The following is a 21,562-nucleotide window of genomic DNA, read 5'->3' on the forward strand; positions in this document are numbered from 1 at the left end:
ACACACAACCCCCCACACACAAGTCCACGTGCACACACAACCCCCCACACACAAGTCCACGTGCACACACAACCCCCCAAACACAAGTCCACGTGCACATACAACCCACACACACACAAGTCCACGTGCACATACAACCCACACACACACAAGTCCATGTGCACACACAAACACGTCTGTTTTTCTGAACTATTTGAGACTAAGTTGCATATACCCTGTCCTTTGCTCCTAAACGCTTCAGTGTGCATTGGGTTACTTTAAGATGGCTACTTATACATCTGCCAGTACAGTCATCTTTTGAGGCTTTACTATAAAACGTAAAGTACATGCCGACTTCAATTACTTAGCTTACCATCATGACAGCCAACATCGACATTTGAGTCTAACTTTGCTACACTGTGTTATTGTTCCCAGCATTCACTGCACTTATTCATACCCCAAATACCCACCCGACTAACACTGGGCTCAGCAGGGTGATTTCCTGGGCAATGAAATGTGAGTGGAAGTGACACGTGCCACCTCTGAGCCAATGTTTCGTAAGAGTCACCATGGGATCCCATTACTGACCTTCACGCCTCCCAAGAGAATGCCATCCCATGAGGTGCTGCAGAAATGCCTGGGAGCAAGAGAGCAACTTGCTATCACGTGTCACTGAGGCTTTTGAGATTCCTACAAAGCACAGCCTAGCAAAAATTAACTGATATAGAATACTTCAAACTTTTCCCAATCAAAAAAATGGGTTTTTTTCATTCAATATCTGCTGTTTTACGGGGTTTTCTCCTTGTGTGTATTTTAAGAAAATGTGTATTACTACTTCAATATTCCAGATTCAATTACTATGAGAAAGGTACTTTCTACATGTTTCTAATTGGATTTTCAAAACAACACCCATCATAGACCCCATCATTACCCCACATAGATGTAAAAACCTGAGGTTTTCACAGAGGCTTTTATAGCTGTATTTGATGAATGCTGGTGCTCTCAGAGAAACTCTAGTTTTAATAATTCTAGTAAGTGGATTTCCTTACTGTCACCATTCTTTTTCTAGCTCCATAAAATCAAAGTAGAAAACTGAAACCATACATAGCAATGGATCCTCATTTTCTCTGAAGTTCCAAGTTTGGTTCTTTGTCTGATTCTTGCCCTAAGCAAGCCGTAACTACTAATATTTCAAGTACATTAAGTAAATTTGGAGAGTGGGACTCTAACAGAGTGCAGTTGCCATGTTCAAATGTCTTTTTACTTTATTTATCTATGTTTTGAGCCTCTGGACAATCATTATACCAATTCTCTTTTACTGCTTACAGCAGGACATGCTAAATTATATTTCAAAATGTGATTTCTCAGTTAGGTAAATTCAAGCCTTAGATATTATTATATTTCTATGAAGGAAAGGAGTCTTCGACACCTAAAATTCCTTTTCAAATGGAACTAATAATATGGATATGCATGTATGCATCTTTTAACAATTGGAGATCTCTTATTTTCCTGTGGATCTCACAAGTATATATCCAGTGTTTAAAAAAAAATCTGAAACAAATAATACATTATATGTTAAAAAAAAAAAAGATAGTAGGAAGGGAAAAATGAAGCAGGGGGAATCGGAGGGGGAAATGAACCATGAGAGACTATGGACTCTAGAGAAACAAACTGAGGGTTCTAGAGGGGAGGGGCAGGGGATGAGTTAGCCTGGTGATGGGTATTAAGGAGGGCACGTATTGAATGGAGCACTGGGTGTTATACGAAAACAATGAATCAAGGAACACTACATCAAAAACTAATGATGTAATGTATGGTGATTAACATAATAAAATTAAATTTAAAAAATAAATTTTAAAAAAACTATAATGCACACAGACACACACATGTAAATGCATAAAGAAGTATGTGCTGATCAGCTACACACATGCCAAACACTCTCATCACCACCTTATATGAGACACAGACAGTGAATCATGCCCAGTAAACCACAGATGCAAAATATCAATTTCGGTCATTCGTGAACAGCATAAAAGGCACACAACAACATAGGCAGTTACTTGTGACACTGAAGCACAAATCTGAATTGTACAGGTGAAGAAGGTGACAATATGCAGCAGTCACTTAGCTCATGAGTGAGAACACCCAAGTTTCCTTCTCGAATCTTTTACTTTCACGCTGCTTCATCAGTAGAGAATGGTGTACCGTTTACAAATGTAGGTTTGAATTCTAGGTCCACCTCTGTGTGACCTTAAGCAAGCTATTTAACCCCCTGAACTTTGATTTCATCATCTGGAAATTGGAAACAATAATAGTTACTGCTTCATAAGGTATTTTTGAGAATGCATGAATACCTATAAATATACTGAGAACATAAAAATCACTCAATAAATGTTAGTTATTACTATTACTATGGCTACTGACCTATTCACAGAAATGCTTATGAAGTACAGCAGCCTCTCATGTAAAAATTCTCAATGTTTCAAATTTAACTTTCAGGTCCTTCTAGAGAATCTTTTATGATTGCCTCCATCTGAGGAAGGTGAAGCTCAAAAACATGAAGATGCCACAGGGCACACAGCTCAAAGTGGCTGGATCAGAATTTAAACTCATACATGACACTAGTGTGACTCGTCCTTCCAAGTCAGGAAGTGCACCTTATTCCTTTTATCATTTCGGTTTCTGGAACAGGGTAAGAAGCTAACTCAGCGGTTTTTGGGTGGAAGGAAAGCGGAGAACGAAGAGAGGAAGAATGAGCAAGCAGGTAAGACTCTGACCCCACCGCCAGGCAGAAACTAGGAGCAAGCAGGTAAGAGACTAACCCCACAACCAGGCAGAAACTAGGAGCTCCGTGAGAAGTAACAAAATGACAGCAGATGACGAGAGCTCTCGCAAAGTCCCAAGCACCGTGCACACATGGCCTTAACCTTTCTAAGCAATTATAGACAGTGCTTCTTAGTATGCCCATTTTGTAGATGAGAAAACTTAAAGAGAAAGCAAGGTCAGATACTTGTCCAGTTACTCAGCAGTAAGTGGCTCCAGGCTGGCTTTACCTGCCATGCTGGGGGGCTGAAAAACTGATTTACCCTATTACAGAAAGAACATGGGGGACAACCGAAACACCCTGAATCTGCTCATGTGAATAGCAAGAATAATTTATTTACACAAAACACAAACATCCAAATTATGGGGAAAGCACACACATGCACACACACACACAAACACCTCTTAGGAGACTCAAACATAAGGAACCATTTTTGCATAATTCTGTTCTTGTTTTCTATTAACTCCTTAATAGAAGTTAATAGCTAGTGGCTACTAGCTAGCCTTTCCTTGGTGACTAGTAGCAACTCCTGAAGTGTAAGCAAAGGAGGCTTTAAAACAAAGCAAAGTGACAAAATGAACAATGTATGCTATAAAAATACCTGGACTATAAATGTTTAAATATCCAGTTACTTTGTCCAGTATTCCTGATGAATACAAAAGCAGCTTACACCTAAATTGTACCTGCGGCATAAACACAATAAACAGGATACAAAGGCAATATCCCATCTCCCTCCTAGAAGATTTTCTGACATTCATTCTAATAGGAAACTCCAAATCAATATATCAAACTGGAGAGCTGTCAAGACATGAAAGCAAATGTCCTTCTTAAAACACACTTCAGTCAGGAAATTTCTCAGAAGTAAGAGCAGGATAGCAGGTTTGGTTGCAGATTTTCAAACTCATCAGATGATGTGCAAATACTGTCAGCAAAAATACTGCTAACTGGGCACCACAGAAAATTAAAGCTCTATTTATTATTTCAAGTCAATTGAAATAATTCCTTAGCATTTGCGGGACTGCAAGAAAAGGTTTTGTTGTATTACATTAATTTGCCTGGATTAAATAAGTAGCTAAAATACACACATATACACAGAGTCAAAGCTATAATAACTTGGCCTTAGAAGAGATACAAAAAGGGCAAGTTTCATAGTGCTCTGGACTCCCCCACCACTGAACGCTTAATTGAAAATGTGTTTCAGGGGAGGCAGTTCATGATTTAAGGCATTTGAGAAAAAAATGAAAATATTTTTAGTATCTCTAACTAATCTTCACAACTTTAAAAAGCTTTGGGCTCAAAAATTACAGGAATGATATTATGAAATAGAATTTTCCAGTAATTTGACAATCTCCTTATATATACTTGTTTAAGATGCTACGAGATATGTATAATCATGAAGAAATTATTTCCAAACAATGATATTCAAGGTAACAGTAATACTACCTTGTTCAAGTCTAATAAATTTATCCGACAAGCAGAGCTTTAATTTTTAGTAAAACTACAGTGAAAACCCACATGAAAACATGAGAATGTGTCTAATGACTTTTATCTCCTAAGATCCATCTGACTCAAAACCCTCAAAAACACAGGACAAAGACACCGAGAAACCTGTAACAGGACCCCATTGTCCAAAGGTACCAGGAGTTAAAAAAAAGAAGAAGAAGAAGAAGAAGAGTAGGAGGAGGAAGAGGAAGAAGAGAGACAATTCTAGTGAAAATTTATCAAAAACCAGAGATGGAAAGAAGTTGACTACACCTGCCCTACTCCCAATTCCAAACATTCCCCGGGTTAAGAGTGAAGAAAAGAGATTATGTGGAAGGCACCAAGCATACTGCTAATAACCAAGCTACCCGCTTCATTTAGGGCACGGAGGTCCAGAGTTCGGGGCAACAGGAAGTCTACCACCCACTTGTGAGGTAAGGTTCAGGACACTGGGAGACACACACTGTCCTCACAGCACAAAGTAGATAATGACACGTGACTGCATATCGGCATGCTTGTTTGAGGTGGTACTTACTGGACTTGTATACTTAGTTAGAAGAACTTGAGCAATGTTAAGATATCCTTAGTAATTAAACTCTAAACAAGAAATTCCTGTCATTCCTTTTAATAAAATAGTATCACATAATTAAAGAATATTCTGTAGTAAGCATAAAAAAATAAACTGTTATCAATACGTACAGCTATTTCTAAATCTACGCAACTGAAACAAAATACAGAAAAAAACTGTACATCAAAACTGATGGAGATCCGAAACTCTAATCCACAATCCCCCATTTGGTTTTATCCAGTAAAATTTACTGATATTATTTCTTTTAATGACATAACTGAGAACTTACAAAATAAATTTATGATAAAATGTCAGCTTTATTTTTTCTTTGGGTTTCTACTAAAGGTTTCCTTTGAAAAATGGGTCAGAGGGTCAGATCTACTGCTAATGGATTAAATGACCAAAGGTACTCTTTAATTCAAAAAACTACCAAGGAACTACGCTAGTTGATTCAATGCAAAGTAAGTTAATACTAAGTTAATAATGCAACGTTAAATAGAAACTCACCTTGCAAAGGCAGGATCTTTACCCCAAATTCTTCAAGACATCCAAGGGCTTGGATAAGATCTAGCTCCTCCTGAATGGCAGCTGGCCTATCAGTTATCAGCTGTAAGCAGCACCTAGGGGAAATAAGATCAGCTTTAAATAAAAAAAAAAAGAAGTAACATATGTTTGGCTAAGTTGCCTTTCTGTATTCAACAACATGAGATCCAACACATATTTATCAAAAGCCTCCTACATTCCAGGTATCCTGCTAGATGCTTTCTGCTATCTTACTGAATCCTCATAGCAAGCCTGTATGATAGGCAAATAGCATCACCTGTTTCCTAAGGAGCCAAAATCAAAGCTCAGAGAGGTGTAGTGATCTGTGCAAGGTTGTACCGATAGTAGGGAATGGTATCACATTACAAAGCAAAATATGTTAACTCTGCCTTCAGAGGTAATAATCATACAGGGAAGGTTTAAAAAGAGAGACAGAATTCAGAAAATTTCCAGTTATTCTTCAGGGAAAGCAGACATCTCGTTTCAGTGACAACTTCGATTCCCAAAGGAAACACGAATAAGATGAGACACTGCACAAAGGACATTTTTCTGATCATAAGGAAAGAGTCCGTTGGTAATGCAGTGCTGAGATGAACACAGGAGAAAGTGACTTTACTAATAAGAATCTGTGACACCTATGGAGTATTTTAAGCACATTTTAAAAAATCCAGACAAAGTGTACTTAAGAAATCTTTTCATTAACAAACTTACTTTCTGAAAGGTGCATGTGGAGGAACACTGGGACACAGGACTACAAAGAGGCAGAGATCAGGCCAGGAAGGGCTAATGGTGCTAAAATCATGTATCGTCCGATGAAGGTCCCTCAGCCCCAGGATGCATCTGTATGACTCAGTGATGGATCTGAGCCTACCTTACTTGCAAAATTGTAAAATTTAAACGAGATGAGCCCTAACATACACTGCTGATTCAAGTGTAACAAGGGACAGAGCCCACGTGCGGTATCTACTAAAATTCTACTGCGTTACCTTCAAACTCACGAATTCCGAGTTCTAGCAATTTGTACTACAGATAGGCTCGCACATGCCCACATACCCACACATAATTAGGGATGTTCACTACCACAGTGTTTTCAAAATACAACAGAATGAATTTTTATCATGAATTAAATAAATTCTAGAAAGTCAAACGATGGAATATTCTACAACCATCAAAAGAAGAATAGATCAAGCCTAGATGCCCTCACGAAAAAACCTTCAGTATAGATCGTAAGTGAAAATAATGAGATCCAGAAAGGTGTGTAGAAGTAGTAAGCACTCACCTATGCCTTAGGAAAGAAGAGGGTAACGTTCAAGAAAGTATTTTGGAAGGATTCACAGGAAAATGATTTAAAAAGATAGCTGAGGGATAAAGTTAGGGGAACGGGAATGAAAAGAGAATTATTGTAAATACATATCCTTTTTTGTATTGTTGAATATTTTTATCTTGTGAATGTATTACTTCCTCAATTAAAAAAACTAGTTCATAATAATTTAATCAGTAAGAATGTATGGGCTATTTTCTATATTAAATATAACTGTGAATATCTAAATATATCCAGGCTCACAGATCATCATGTCTGGTGTCACCTTATACACATACAACATCTTTTCCAAATTAAGGTGTGTCCTTGTGGGAGAAAAAGGGAAACACTGGAAGTGTAGATTTAAAAATGATCTGTGAGAACACCTGCCGAAAAGATTTAGGTCAAACACAACTCCCAGTTTCAAAAGCTATTCTGTTTGATATTTTCATCATCTGAAATAGAAATACAATCCCTTAGGAGAGAAGAAAAAAAAATTTACTATTTTTAACAACTCTGTCAAGTTCAATAGCATGGTTTGAGAAAACATGGCTCTCTCTGTAATAAGATACCACTGGGGAAAAAAGTTTCCTTTAAGCTTTTAGCTGCTAGTCATTCAGGGGGAAAAATAAATCTAAATAGCTAAAACAATCACTATATCAAAATAAATCCCAAATGAGCCTAAAATTTCAATGTGAAAATATCACTATCAAAGTAATAAAAAACAGTATGAAAAACTATTATAACGGTCTTGGGAATTATAGGTCTTTCAAAGGATGACACACAAGACAGACATTATAAAAGAAAATAACAATTAAAATCTTTAAAGATTTTGAAAAGCAATTTGAAAGATAAATCATATAAAAACTTGACAACATGGTTAAAACATGTGAGAGAGGAAAAGGGCAATGTCCTTTATGCACAAAAAGCTCATAAGAACCAATAGTCAGAAGAGGCGCCTGGGTGACTCAGTCAGTCGAGCATCCAACTCTTGGTTTAGGCTCAGGTCATGATTTCAGGGTCATGGGATCAAGCCCAGCATCAGGCTCTATGCTCAGCAGGGAGTCTGCTTAAGGATTCGCAATCTATCTCTCTCTCTCTCTCTCTCTCTCTCTCTCTCTCTCTCCACACACACACTTGCACACACACTCTCTCAAACAAATAAATCTTTAAAAAAAAAAATCAATAATAAAAAGATCAACACTAAATTTCCAGTACAACAGGCCAAGAGAGAAACTGAATTCACAGTCCAGAAATTTCCACCTGAAAGGGATTTCAAATCTTTATCATCTAATCAGGTCCCTCCTCCCTAAACAGAGCACAAGTCATGTAAAGCATACAGCCATTGCCTCAATGTGCTACAAATTCCCAGAACTTGAATTTGCAGGCTAGCTCATGAATCCTTCATAACAGAAACAATGTACAATCTTACAGATAATCAGCAAGAAAGACTGGGAAAGCATGCTGGAGAACAGGGGTCACGGGAAAGTTGATGAATATTCATGATGTAATTATCTTTCTGTATTCAAGCAATAAATAACTGTGCCCCATACAGTAATAGTCAATCTGTACTGGTGGCAATATATTTTGTAAAGGAAAGACTAAAACCAACAATGGAATTTGTGTATTCTGACTTGTCCCCTCCCTCTTCTGGAAGAATACAGAATTACTCCACCTGGCCAGATCCATGCAGCTATCAGTGAGGTTGGTAGACGAATTAAAGTACTCTCTGCTGGCAGCCAAAACCAAGTCAATACTTCTTTCATAACTGACCCTGTACTGGGTTTTCCCTTTATGGGCTACACTAGCTGGTGGGTTTATTGAACAGGCGCTGCAGTGCATCATCTGCCCAGCTAAGTGGATATTTTCAAGGCGACTGGAACACAAAAGGCTTTCTGTAAATATCTGGGGAAAAGAAGAAACTTTAATTAGTTAAAGAGGGCAGATTCAGTTCTCAACAAAATGAAGACTCTGATATCCAAATGAAATAAATTAAAAATACATCCATCCTACAGGTAGCAGGTGCACGACCCTGTAAATGCACTAAATGACAATGAAGTACACTGTAAGTGGTTAATTTTATGTTATGTGAATTTCACCTCAATAACCAAATTCATCTTTTAGGAAGAAGAAGTAACTTAACGGAACAAACCAATATGAAGCCTAATACAGTTGACCCTTGAACAGCACAGGAGTTAGGGGTGCTGAACTCACATGCAGTCAAAACTCCCCATTATAACTTTTGACTCCCCCAAAACTTAACTACTAATAATGCACTGTTGACCAGAAGCCTCACCAATAATATGGACAGGCAATTAACACATTATTTTGTATTTACTGTATTCTATAACTGTATTCTTACAATAAGGTAAGCTGGAGAAAATACTAAAATCATAAAGAAGAGAAAATACATTTAATATTGTACTTACCAAAACAAACAAACAAACAAACAAACCCACATATAAGCAGACCTATGTGGTTCGCACCCATGTTGTTCAAGGATCAACTGTATCTTAATGTGTTACAAGGAATGTCTGAGTAAACTATCTGAAATTCATACTAATTAAAAACAGGATTCCTTAGACATACTGTCCCATACTCAATAGGGTCCACTCTGCTTAAACTATAACCACTGAATTTTTTAAAGAAAATCTTTGAATACGACACATAAAATTTCTAACTGCTTAAAGCATCTGAATTCAGTCTTACAGACTAAACAGCCAAGCTATAAATGTAACATTGATTTTTTTTCCAATCTGCAGACTAAAAACTATTTAAATACGACAAGAGCCACTGATGGAAGGGATTCGTGCAAATATCATTGTATTCTACTGGCAACCAGTAGCATCAATTAACATAAAATTTATTGTATAATTGAGAATATTTACTTATTACTTAGTCTAGAAAAGTCTTAAACAAAGAGATCTTTAAATATACACTAATAATGTCAACATGTAATTAGTGTAAGAACTTCCCCAAAAATGTTCACCCCTATTAGGCCTCTGCTGGATGAGGATAGCACAGAAATAGAAGCAAGAGATGAAAAGCAGATTTCATGAAGAATCAAGAATCTTCTTATAATTAAGACTACCCAGTTTTCATAGGATCCTCTATTTTCACTACTTTCTAGGCTTCTGGGGAAGGTAGTTATTCTTAGGCCTTTATTAAAATGACTATGATGAGACTAAAATTTACTAATAATCTACAAGTGATCTGCTACAAATACCTATTGCGACAGAAAGCAAATTACTAATGAGCAACCCTATTCATTTATGTCTGACAGGTGAAAATGGCTTAGTCCAAGTGACCCAAATGACTTAGATATGACAGTTTCTCTATTCCTTTCGTTTATTCAAGTAAGCCATAGTTAATGCCCAGTATTGAGAAATACAAGTCACTCACTCTAAAATTTAAGTTTTTGCTAAAATGAAAAATATAGATTTCTGCTCTACATGCTGTAACGAAACCTTTAACTTTCTCAAAATTATGCCACTGAGCTTTCAAATCATTTTCCAAGATAGCAACCCCTAATAGCCAAAAGTCAGTAAAACAACATAGCATAACTTAAAAGTTACTAAAATGATATTTAAAATGTAATATTTAAAATGTAAGTTTGAAAAAAAAAGTAAGTTTGCCAAATCCATATTACCTTCCTCTAGAACCATTTCAAGCTGTTATGATATGCTTTCAAATGTTTTCTCAAAGGAGAGAGGCTAATGGCCAGAAGTCATTAAAATATCAAAGCCTAATAAAAAGGTGTTAAGATGTAACAAAAACAATTTAATATGTCAAGTTGTTATGAGCTAGTTCAAGTGTAATATATTTATGCCAATTTTCCAATCAGAATCAGAAACAGGAAAATAGCAAAATAATACCATTCCAACTTAAAAATACTACTGCAGACATATAAATGATGGTTAAGCTTTGGAGCCCATGTGAATACAGATGTCCTCCTGGAATTGGAATTCAAGTTTCACTTTAGACACAAAAGGGGAAGCTACTGGCAGTTGTATGTACATGGTCTGAGACTATAATCATCAATGTAAACTTCACACTCATTCATTAAAACCTGAAGTCCAAATATAAAACCATTTCTCAACAGTCTATATTAGCACTCTTTTGTTAAAATCACCTTGAATAAAAATACCAACCAATTTCACAAAATAGAGACCTATTTTTTAAACTCATTTTATCAAGGGGTCACACTTGGTGATGTCAGAGCAGAGCAACAAAAGAAATATCCTATAGAATTTCATGTTTGGCTTATTGACAGAAAAACTCAAAATGGAAATCTGCTTTTAAATTATATCTCATTAAAAATGGGTTAGTTGGATAATTTCTCCAGATGAGCTAGGAGTAATTTGGTTAAGACACATACCTTCCAAAAATATTAATTAAATCCCCCTGGGTTACACTCCTCCATCAATTAGCAGCCATTTCTTAAGTATCCTTTGTGTTCTGGACATTACAACATACACCGGGGGCTAGGAGGCTGAACATGAATATGATAATGCCTACCAAGGGGCTCATGACCAAAGGGAAAAATCACACATGGAAACCAGTTACTGCATTTGAAAGAAAGACTATAACAGAGACAAGTTACATGAAAGGACAAAGGCAGGCATCCTGGAGGGCATAATTACTGAAGTGAGTGCTGAAAATTACCAGGAATTTTCAGATCAAGGAAAGAGAACTAGATCCAAGCACAGGGAACAATGCAGGTGGAGTCACGGGACATGAAGCAGCACGGTACGTGGAGAGTCAGGGCAGATCTGGTGGACAGGGTGGAGCAGGGGGGATACTGTGTCCCCTGTACTTACAGAGTGGCACAGGGGAGAGTGGACAGGGAAGCTCGATCTGCTGTGGCCTTCTATGCCACGCTAAGAAGTATGGTTACTTTCTGATACAGACACGTAACAAGCAGAAAATTTAAGAAGGGGAGTGTTATGAAAAGGTGTTTTAGAGAATGCTCTGAATCAGTGTAGATTGGAAATATGGAAGCAGGGAGACAAGTTAGGAGGAATTGCAATTTAGCAGAGATAGGACAGATTTGAAAGACTTTTCCCAGCTACATCAATCAAATAGGCAGTAGTGACCACCAAGACCATGGTAGTGAGAGGAGTCCAGGAGTCTGTTTCCTAGCTGAGGATCAGCTTGCTAAACCACTGCGGCTGCAGTGAACGAAGATTGGGGCGGGGGGTGGGGAGACAGGAGGTGAGATATGCAAGTGCTCAACTTAGAAAGCACTACTCTACTGGATTCACTGCTATGACTCAATAGCATTACGTATAAGTGAGGCTTATGGTCACCACCTCTGTGTCCAGGAAACACACTGCAACAGCCAAACTTTCCAAATTAAAAGCGAGTAACTTCCATGCATCGAGTTACCTCATAGCAAGCATGAGAATCCAGACAGGTGTAAACATTCTGCTGCATAGTTAACATGTCTTGCAGCAACATTCTCCAATGAGACTCACTGACAGGAGGCTGCCTGGTGGGAAGAAAAGAAAATAATTCATGAAATCACTCTTCGATTGACCAAAAAAAAAAAAAAAAAATGGTATCACCATTCTATACGCCACACAGCTCCCAAATGATCAATAGGAAGAATCTCATTTGAATTTCCAGGAAAAAACATCGATCAGAGGGAAAAGTTGAAGGGCTCTGTATCAATGCTAGAGATGCTGCCTGAGCCACCTCGGCACACAGAACTAGAAGAGCATAACAGCGATAATAGCAAAGGTAAACCAAGTGTGAGTTTCCAAGATAAAATAAAGCACAGTAAGATAAAGCAGCTGTGATCTAGCAGAAAAAGCACTCGGAGACAGAAGAACTGGTTTAAAATCCATCTTTATCACACTGCAATCCCCACAGGGGATCTTCTTAACTCCAACCACACGTGCAGACCTGGAAGGCAACTAGAGGCCACCCCTGACATCAGTCGAGAGGCTGGGGACCCCAGCTCATCAGCAGGACAGCACTAGTGGCTCTCCTCAACAGGAGTCCTTGCAATAGTCCGCAGGGCGACTGACCAAGTGCCGCAGGGGTTCTGTTCATCCCATGAGACAGCCCAAGAAGACAGTCCTATAGGGGAGTGGCAAAAGCTGCCCCATCTAATTCAGGAAGGAGTTTCATGCCCCCCCCAAGAACCAATATCATTTGTAACAATTCCATAGGCACAGTTCTCAGGGTCTCCTCAAAGACATGCCAGTGACCACACTCAGGAAAGCCCAAAGCATAAAGCCCCTATCAGGTTTTCCAGTTCATTTCCAGTTCCTCCGGGTCAGAAGCAATTTACCAACCAGGGATCAGGTTTACACAACCAATGAGGCATACACAGTCTTGTTGATCAAATAGCATTTTATGTTGGGATCCGTTACAGAGTTAGAGGATTAATGGTTCAGATTCTCCTGCAGCCGGGAAAGGGTGTTGTTAACAAATTCACTGACAGACACATATTAGCTGCATGATCATGAACACTTAATGTTCCTGAATTTCGGTTTCCTCACTTAAAGCCCATCTTGGAGAGTGGTAAGAAATGGAGGAGATTAACTCTGATAAAGCACAGGCATTGAAGCAAGATGTTTCTAAGTATAAAAACAAGCTCAATTACCTGTACAGCTCTGAATATGTCTCTTAATTTCTCTGAGCTAGATTCCCTTTTTGTACATTGCGAGGATTAACTAAAACTAGAATGTATGAAAAGACACTCCTCCCATTTTTCTGGTATAAAATAGTATTCAATAAATGTTAATGAACGAATCTGAAAGTTACAAACACATTTCTTTGGTTTCTATAGTTACATAGATGATTACTAATATTGTTTAGCAGAAGGGAGAAAGTGCTGTAATTCTCTCTGCTTCCCCCAAAAGTTCACCTTTGTTGACTATCTATGAATTTGGAATCATTATTTATGTTTACTTGCTAATCTTGACGTTCTACATAATCCTGAACATCACTCTTTGAAAGAGCATATTTTATTTTGTTTTGTGCTTGTCAAATACCAACTGTCAAATAACAACTGGATGTTTCTTTCCCATGTACCTTTCCCTTTTTTATGCATTAAAAACAGGGCAAATAGACTATAGGCATATAATAGTATTGCCAAGGGAAAAGCATGTATTTGAGATCATTCCTACAAAATTTCTGGTCTTCAGGAACTTTTTCACCTAAAATTTTTAATAAGCATATGCTTCATTTACTTATAGTATTTTATATTACACAAAATGAATAATTACTTCTATCTTTATGCAATAAAGCATAAGAGAATACATTTTTTCCTCAGCATACAAACAGAAAAAACAAACTGACATATTTTCATGTCTTCCAGGACAATCCCTGAAGTGTGTCCATAAGTTAGACCTTGATATGCGAACTCTTCGGGTGAACTTCAAAGAACTGGAGGGTTCTTTCAGATGTGGCTTGCAGGTAAGTTGCAAAATGTTTGATGCAGTGAGTGTCCATCTTGCACCAGCTGGATAAAATCAAACCTAGGCATTGTCTAGCTGAATTCAAATTCTCATAGCCCAGCTGTTCTTCTGGAAGCCATCAATACTGGGACAGATGGTATTAATGTTTTCTCACACATGGCTAGCCATAAGTACAGGTTCTAATTAAAATAAATTATAAGACATGATTTACAATGGCCTTTTCAGAATACATTCAGTAAATAGGAACCAAGAGTAGAACCTGCAGGCACTATACTAGAGAGTTGCAAATTAACAGAGAGATCCCTAAATATAAACATGATGTATTAGTTACAACCTTGGAACAGAGGTATATTTTCCAAGGAGAAACAGTTTTGCACTCATGATGGTAAAACTTGGTTTGCACAGATTCAATTAAATCTCCTACCATTTAGAATATCCATAAGAATATTCCATAGATGCTAAGGCCAAGCCATGGTAGCATATATGAAATAATTAAGATTTACTTCAAATTAACTAGTTTGAAAAAAAGAGGCCATATTCTCTTACATATTCAGAGTAGAACACCATGAGCAGAGATTAACTTCAAAGGCTTCAGAAGTATTTGAGGAATTCAAGGAAAACACAGGAAGTAATCTAGCTGTAACAGCAAGGCTTTCTTGAAGAGTAGGTTCTAGAGTAGAGTCAGCATGATCAGAAATATCGACCATTTGTTTCTAGTTGTAAAAAAAATCTTAAGAGTTGACAAAACCTTTTAAATTATTAATTTAATAATTATTGAGAGAGGGCCATTGGTATATATGGTCCCATATTAGATGTATGGGAACTATAACACTTGTCCTGGAGAAGCTTATAATCTCAAAAGGAACATAAGGAACAGACATCAATAATTATAGCACACTGTTGAAAAAGACAGATAGGGAGAGGCAGATACAAAATGCCAGGGAATTTCTTAGGAAGGAGAGTTCCTTGAGCAAGCCACTACTAGTTGCATTCCATAAGCAGTTTACTACTGTTGACTGGGCTCAGGATTCCCAGAGCCATCTAGCTGGTGTATGTTTAGCTCTAGTAGGGCTTGGGAAGTAGAGCTGTCTCTATTTGCAACGACATGACACTGTATACAGAAAATCCTATGGAATATCCCCCCCCCCAAAAAAAAACTCTACTGGAACTAATACAGAAATCTAGCAAGGTTGGAGGACACAAGCTCAACATATACCAAAATCAAAGATGTATCTATCTATCTATCTATATATATATATATATCAACATTTCTACACACTAGGAATGAACAATCCAAAAATGAAATTAAGAAAATAACTATCTACAATAAAAAAAAAAAATCTCAGGAATATTTTAGAGTACACAAATATCCATAGCTTTATCTATAAAAACCAAAACTGAAAACAACCCAAAATGTCCATAAACAGGTGAATAGATCAACAAAGTGTGATAAATCCATAAAAGGGACTACTACTCGATAAATAAAATGGAATTATTATTGATCCATGATACAACATGGATGAATGACAAAATAGGTACGCTGAGTAGAAGCCAAACAAACAAAAAGTGTATACTGGATGATTCCATTTACATAAAATTATAGGAAATACAGAGTAATATAGAGGAACAGAATATAGATCAGTGGTAGTCTGGAGAGGGAATAAGAGGGGGAGGGGGAGGGGCACATAAAGGGGCAAGAAGAAGCTTTTAAGAGTGACATTTATTACCTCGACTGCAAGATGGTTTCATGAGTATCTACATATATCAAAACTTATCAAATTCAACACTTGAAACATGGAATGTATTGTTGGTCAGTTATAACTCAATGAAGTAAATAAAAAGAACAGTACTTTATTTTTAATCACATAAAGTATCAATTAATTTTGTTCATTACTTACTTCCGACCAGTGTGCCTGGTCAACCTGACCATCAGCTTGCGCGCCTCTTCTGAGCTAGACTGAGTGTTCTTAACAAACGAAACTGGTTTCTCAAGGCCATGTTTCTCCAAGAGCTCCGACACACTAAAAGTGAGAGAGAAATTTTTTAAAGTCTTGCTACCAAACAAAAAAAGTCTAAGAGTCTTGAACATAAAAGTAGCACTTAGGTGTTTAGAACTAAAACCAAAAAGTAGCATATAGAATGACCCAATTTTAGTGCATTAATTCTCAGCAAAAAAAAAAAAAAAGCTAACAATTATATATCAAATCTTATTTCCTGCACTTTTATTACAAACCCATTTTGTTTAAAGTATGACACATCTTTATCTAAAAATATTTTTTATTATTTTCCTCTACTCTAAAAGCATCAAATCAGTAAAACAAGCCAAATCTATCATTTCAATACTTAGCTTTAACTCTGAGCAATCCTACTGAGTAATCTGTTATAGGCAAGGTTGTTAGAAAGGCAATAAACAATGTTAAAGTTGGAGCCACAGAAACATCACAAGGCTCAATCTCCCTCCAGAATCTATTATATAAAAATACAAAATAGGTCACAAATTTTGTCCCATATGAATCTTCTTGAGATATCTCATTCCCTAATCATCAGCATCATACATATATGATGGTTGGCCTCACCAAATCTCACATTTTTGAAATAACTACTACTGGGTTTATAGAGCGTGACTGGCTAGAATTCAGTAGCTCATCATGAAGACAGGTTTCATGGGTCATGTCACCCGACATCATGTATGCTAAAACATTTTTCAATGATTAGTAGCTTTGAGGTGGAACAGAAATAAAAATTCTTACTTTAAAAGGTCAGTAACTTAAACTAAACAGGGAAAGACATGGGTATCATCCAGAAACTGACCGAGTATAATTGTTTCCTTGAAGTAGTAAGAGCATAATGTGACATCAGGACCACTCATGGTTACACCCAGGAACATACCGTGAAATATACTATTTCACCATATCTTTTTGAGATCACTCGTCTCAGTTTCATTAGGGGAAAAAAAGGTAATCATGCAAATTTGTAAGGAATGAATCTACATTGACTTAATCCACTAAGCTTTACTCAAACTATGTTCAACTTCTCAGGGACACTGGGGAAAGGAGAGACACAGCCAAACTAAAATAACCAAAGCTTGAAAAGAAAGAAAAAGCTTGATTTACTAAGAATTTTTCAAGGGGGGAAAAAAACCAACCATATAGCTTTCAGGACACAAAGTAACAAGCAGCAAGGCGGTAATAAAAAGAGGAAACAGAGGTCCCAAGGAAAGTGAACAATTAATTTTTCATTCAACTCCCATACATACATGGCACAAAAACACTGTTTCCTTAAATACAACTTGAAATATTTTTATACTCAAATCCCTTAAATTGAATGAATAAAACTTCTAATTAGGAGACTCCAAATTATTGTACTTTACTATTCGTATCACTATAAAGTGATGGTATTACCTGTAATTTTATAATTATGTGTTGGAAAAATTTGTTATCACTAAAATTTCATTTTTAATACAAATATTTAAAAACTACTCAAGCATCTTCATATACACATATAAATACTAGTATACAACATCTGACTTCCTAAATGGCAAATTGGGAATTTCAGGCTCCAAGATAGAAAGTTTAATGCTTCATTTTGACAGTGAAGAATATTACTATAGAGTTATTTGAAGGCTCTAGTGCAGTTTGATCGAATCCAGATTCCAATCAAATGTAATATGCCCAAAAAACAGAAGTCAGGAGTATAATAAATATTGTTTGCTGACAGACACAATAATTTCTGCAGGAACTAACATTTCTTGCGTACCTACTGCGTAGGAGGCACTTTAAATGGTTATTCTAACATTAATTCCATTATCTCATGGGTTATAGATACTATAAAGAAGGAAACTCGGGATTCAATCACACAGCTTCTCAGTGGCAATGCCTACATTTGAACACAGGTCCACCAGTCTTCAAAATCCAGGCTCTTACTACTCTACCATAAGCTAGCAGTACATTTGTATTAAGAAAATTCACTCGCAAGAGAGTCAAACAAATAGGAAGTCAAACTGCAAATGACCATGAGACATATGAAAAGTAATGTTTCTTGGACAGACCTCATCTATCAGCACAGAGCCAACAGATGAACATTTTTCTCACCTGAGAATTTGTTCCAGTTGGTCTACCATGTCATGAAGAGCATTTGTTACCTCTGTTTTATGACTAAAAGATTAAGAGAAAAAAAATAAAGTTTTAGTAGTAGCTTTTTACATAATACATAATACTCAAGTGAAAAAAAGAAATGATGTTTCCCTTATGGTTAATATACAACAATATTACACTGCTGGGCAAAATTTTGGTCTTATTTCCTGAATGCCTTCAGCATCTTTCATGACTTAAGAGCTTAAGATAAAAAATACTGGACTAGAAGAATATTATCTATTACTGATTAGTGTTATATGGACAACTATTTCCTGAAGAACTTCTGGTTCAATTCCACTAAAAGGCAACAAAGCATTATAAATCAATTTTAAGTCTTTTTTTTTTTTTTTTTAAAGAAGAGTTAAAGGGTAAAATCACCATCTGGTTCTGTTCTTTTAACCAATAAAACAAAACAGGTAAGGAAGCATGGCCCTGCATACTGGCTTGCTCCTAGGCCTGTCTATATCCCTTCCACACCCCCTAGGAAGTTTCCATTAGGATTCTATATACTCAGAAGACTTCTTCCATAATATCATTCCCTCTGCACCCACTCCAATATAAGGAACCAAAAAGAAGCACAGCCATTATCTAGATAATCCCTAGAAAGTGGTAGAGATAAAAAGCAAGTCCCTTCTGAGGAAGCATGTGGACAGGTGACTAGGAGAAACATTATCATGGCAAAGGATCATATACTAAATGAAAATGTGGCTGGTAGAGTAGATGTAGTATGACACAACACATGTATAAGTGAATGCAGGGATCTGTCACAAAGCTGAGACACTACTATAAAAGTCCCCTTCCATGCTATACAGCTCTGTGCCCCAACTATGGAGGGAATGCTCGCAGCGGAGAACCAATGCACCTGACGCTCCCGGGTGCCTTCCAGCCAATGATGCAACTGAACCCCAGCAAGATCTCAGGGTTTTATTAGTAAGATGCCCAAATAAAATCTTTGTCTGGACTTAGAAAATTAAAAATGTCCTAACTTGAACACACACACACACACAAAAACTCGTTATTTTTTAAAACTATTGATCTTTCCTGGTCTAAATCTATTGGTCACTTATTAGTGCAATTTACAAAGATTATACTATCTTTTCAAACCAAGTTTTAGGCCTTGAACTAGAGTGTTAAGTTAGTGTATGTTCCATTTAAAGTCCTTCAAAAGGTCACTAGTCACAGCTACCTTCTATTAAGGTACAATACTGTAGTATTGTTTTAATTATATTTTGTAGTTCTACAATAAACATTTGTCACTGATTTTCAAGAATACAGGGTTTTTCCTTTGTGAATTGACATCCATAAACATAATTACTAAAGACTCTTTTTTTCAGCCAGTGGAATATGCTGCCTACATAAGATACACAAAAATTAATAAGGTTAAGTAAGTGTTCATTTCCCAAACGGCAAAAAACATAACCGTTTACCATTTGGTAAATAACCACATAACCACTAAAAATGAGCAATTAACCACAGGCAGAGTAAAATTGATGAACTTGGCATGAAGAGAACCACAGAAAATATTTTGAAGCTCTATATTTTAATACTAGGCTAATTTAAAATTATAAGTTATTTAGAAAATTGTAAATATGAAATATAATCATAAAGAAATGGAAAACAAGAGAGTATCAATCTATTTTTGTATTTACAAAAAAAAATGTTAGATCAAAAATCATTAATCTGAAGCCAAGAAAAAGAGACACTTCTTAGCCTACACACTCTTCAAAAACACATTAATTCTGTAATTATAATGTCTACATAAAAATTGTTCTTTTAATATCATCATTCCATTGATACTTGATGGTAGGCAAATTACTGCTTAAAAATTAATAGATTAGCGCTAGTTGAAATTTATGCTAGTTTGATCTTACTGAAAAACAAAGTCTAATACACTTATTCCTAAAAATTATACACGTTACTTGGGAATCAATGAGCTTGACTAGTTGATTCGAGGACAACAAAGGAGGCACAAAGCTGAAAGACAAACCATCACGTTTCCCAGCAAGACCATTTGAGTAAGAAACTCCCCACCACTTCTGCCCTCTGACACAGATATTAAGAGAAGCTTCTGCATCTCTTGCCACCCTCTCGGGAGAGCAATTTTACTACTAACACCCTGAGAGCCAATGGGTTGAGGTTTCTAAATGATGGGGCAATGACATTTTCCTACAAAATCTGTTCATACAATCCCTTTTCCAGCCTTTTGCTGCCTACTGACAGTCCATGGCTCTCAGAGAGACCCACGGTTCCCAGAGGCTCACCTGCCGTTCCTGCTACTCTTTACTAAGGACGTGAGATAGCCTACGGTCATATCTCTGTAATTCTGGGTAATAAACACATGCTGAGGCACTCTGTGATTTACCTTTCCCTACAGGAAGATTCCCTAAACCTAGACTGAGGAAGGGAAGTATGTATTAAGCACTACTACAATCTCCATTTAACTTTACCACTAACAAGTCTAATTGCTTGGATTCCTTCTTGGTGGTCAGTACTGAGACCCCGATGAGGTGATAAATGATCAGGCTCTATAAACTACCCAACATTTCTATAACATAATAGAATCTAAGATTATCCTACACAAAAAAATCAAAACTGAAACAAGAGGACAAGCTAGATGCTCACATATGAGGCAACCTCCCAAACACTTTATCTTGTCTCAAGGATTCCAATCAGCTTTTTAGTGTCTTAGAGATAAATTAATGGTCAAGAATCACTCAACATGAGGGCACCTGAGTGGCTCAGTTGGTTAAGCGTCTGCCTTCAGTTCAGGTCATGATCTCAGGGTCCTGGGATCGAGCCCCATGTCAGGGTCTCTGCTCAGCAGGAGTCTGATTCTCCCTCTCCCTGCCGTTCCCCCTGCTTGTGCTCTCCCTCTCTCTGTCAAACAAATAAATAAAATCTTAAAAAAAAAAAAAAGAATCACTCAACATGAACGAAAGTCCCTAACAGTAAAAAGGCAGATATACAAACAACAGGATATGAAAAATGAGAAACCATGGTGAGAAAGTGGGTAGTGCCAAGAGTAGAGGGACAGGTAGGTGCACATCTCTGAAACAAGACTAGGATGCTATCTTATTTTAAAAGTTCTTAGAATTTAAATATGAAAATCAAAATAAATTTTAAAATTCAAAAGATGGATGAAAAGATAAAACTGAAGAAACTCCCAGATCATTTAACAGAAGATCAAAAAGTGGGAAAAAGAATAAAAGGGGCAGTAAATAAGTATAAAAAAATGGAGAAAGAAAAAGGAAGGGAGTACAAATAAAATTACCAAGGAAAGAATGTAAGAAAATTTCCCAAAGC

At 36.8% G+C, this 21,562-nt stretch overlaps 1 protein-coding gene across 3 annotated transcripts in view; it reads right to left on the reverse strand.

The window, feature by feature from the left end:
- NBAS (NBAS subunit of NRZ tethering complex) overlaps window positions 1-21,562 on the reverse strand; it is a 358,882-nt gene that overhangs the window by 185,212 nt on the left and 152,108 nt on the right. For all 3 annotated transcript variants that reach the window (XM_073897011.1, XM_025867764.2, XM_073897012.1), the window contains 5 exons: window positions 18,218-18,280; window positions 16,025-16,147; window positions 12,085-12,187; window positions 8,372-8,601; window positions 5,361-5,473 (listed from right to left, as the gene is read on the reverse strand). In XM_073897011.1, coding sequence (XP_073753112.1) covers window positions 5,361-5,473; window positions 8,372-8,601; window positions 12,085-12,187; window positions 16,025-16,147; window positions 18,218-18,280 — 632 coding nt within the window. The remainder of the gene's footprint in view (window positions 1-5,360; window positions 5,474-8,371; window positions 8,602-12,084; window positions 12,188-16,024; window positions 16,148-18,217; window positions 18,281-21,562) is intronic.

Source organism: Callorhinus ursinus, unplaced genomic scaffold, assembly GCF_003265705.2.
Source record: "Callorhinus ursinus isolate GAN/ISIS: 27379988/994484 unplaced genomic scaffold, GSC_fseal_2.0 scaffold10, whole genome shotgun sequence".
NCBI lineage: Eukaryota > Metazoa > Chordata > Mammalia > Carnivora > Otariidae > Callorhinus > Callorhinus ursinus.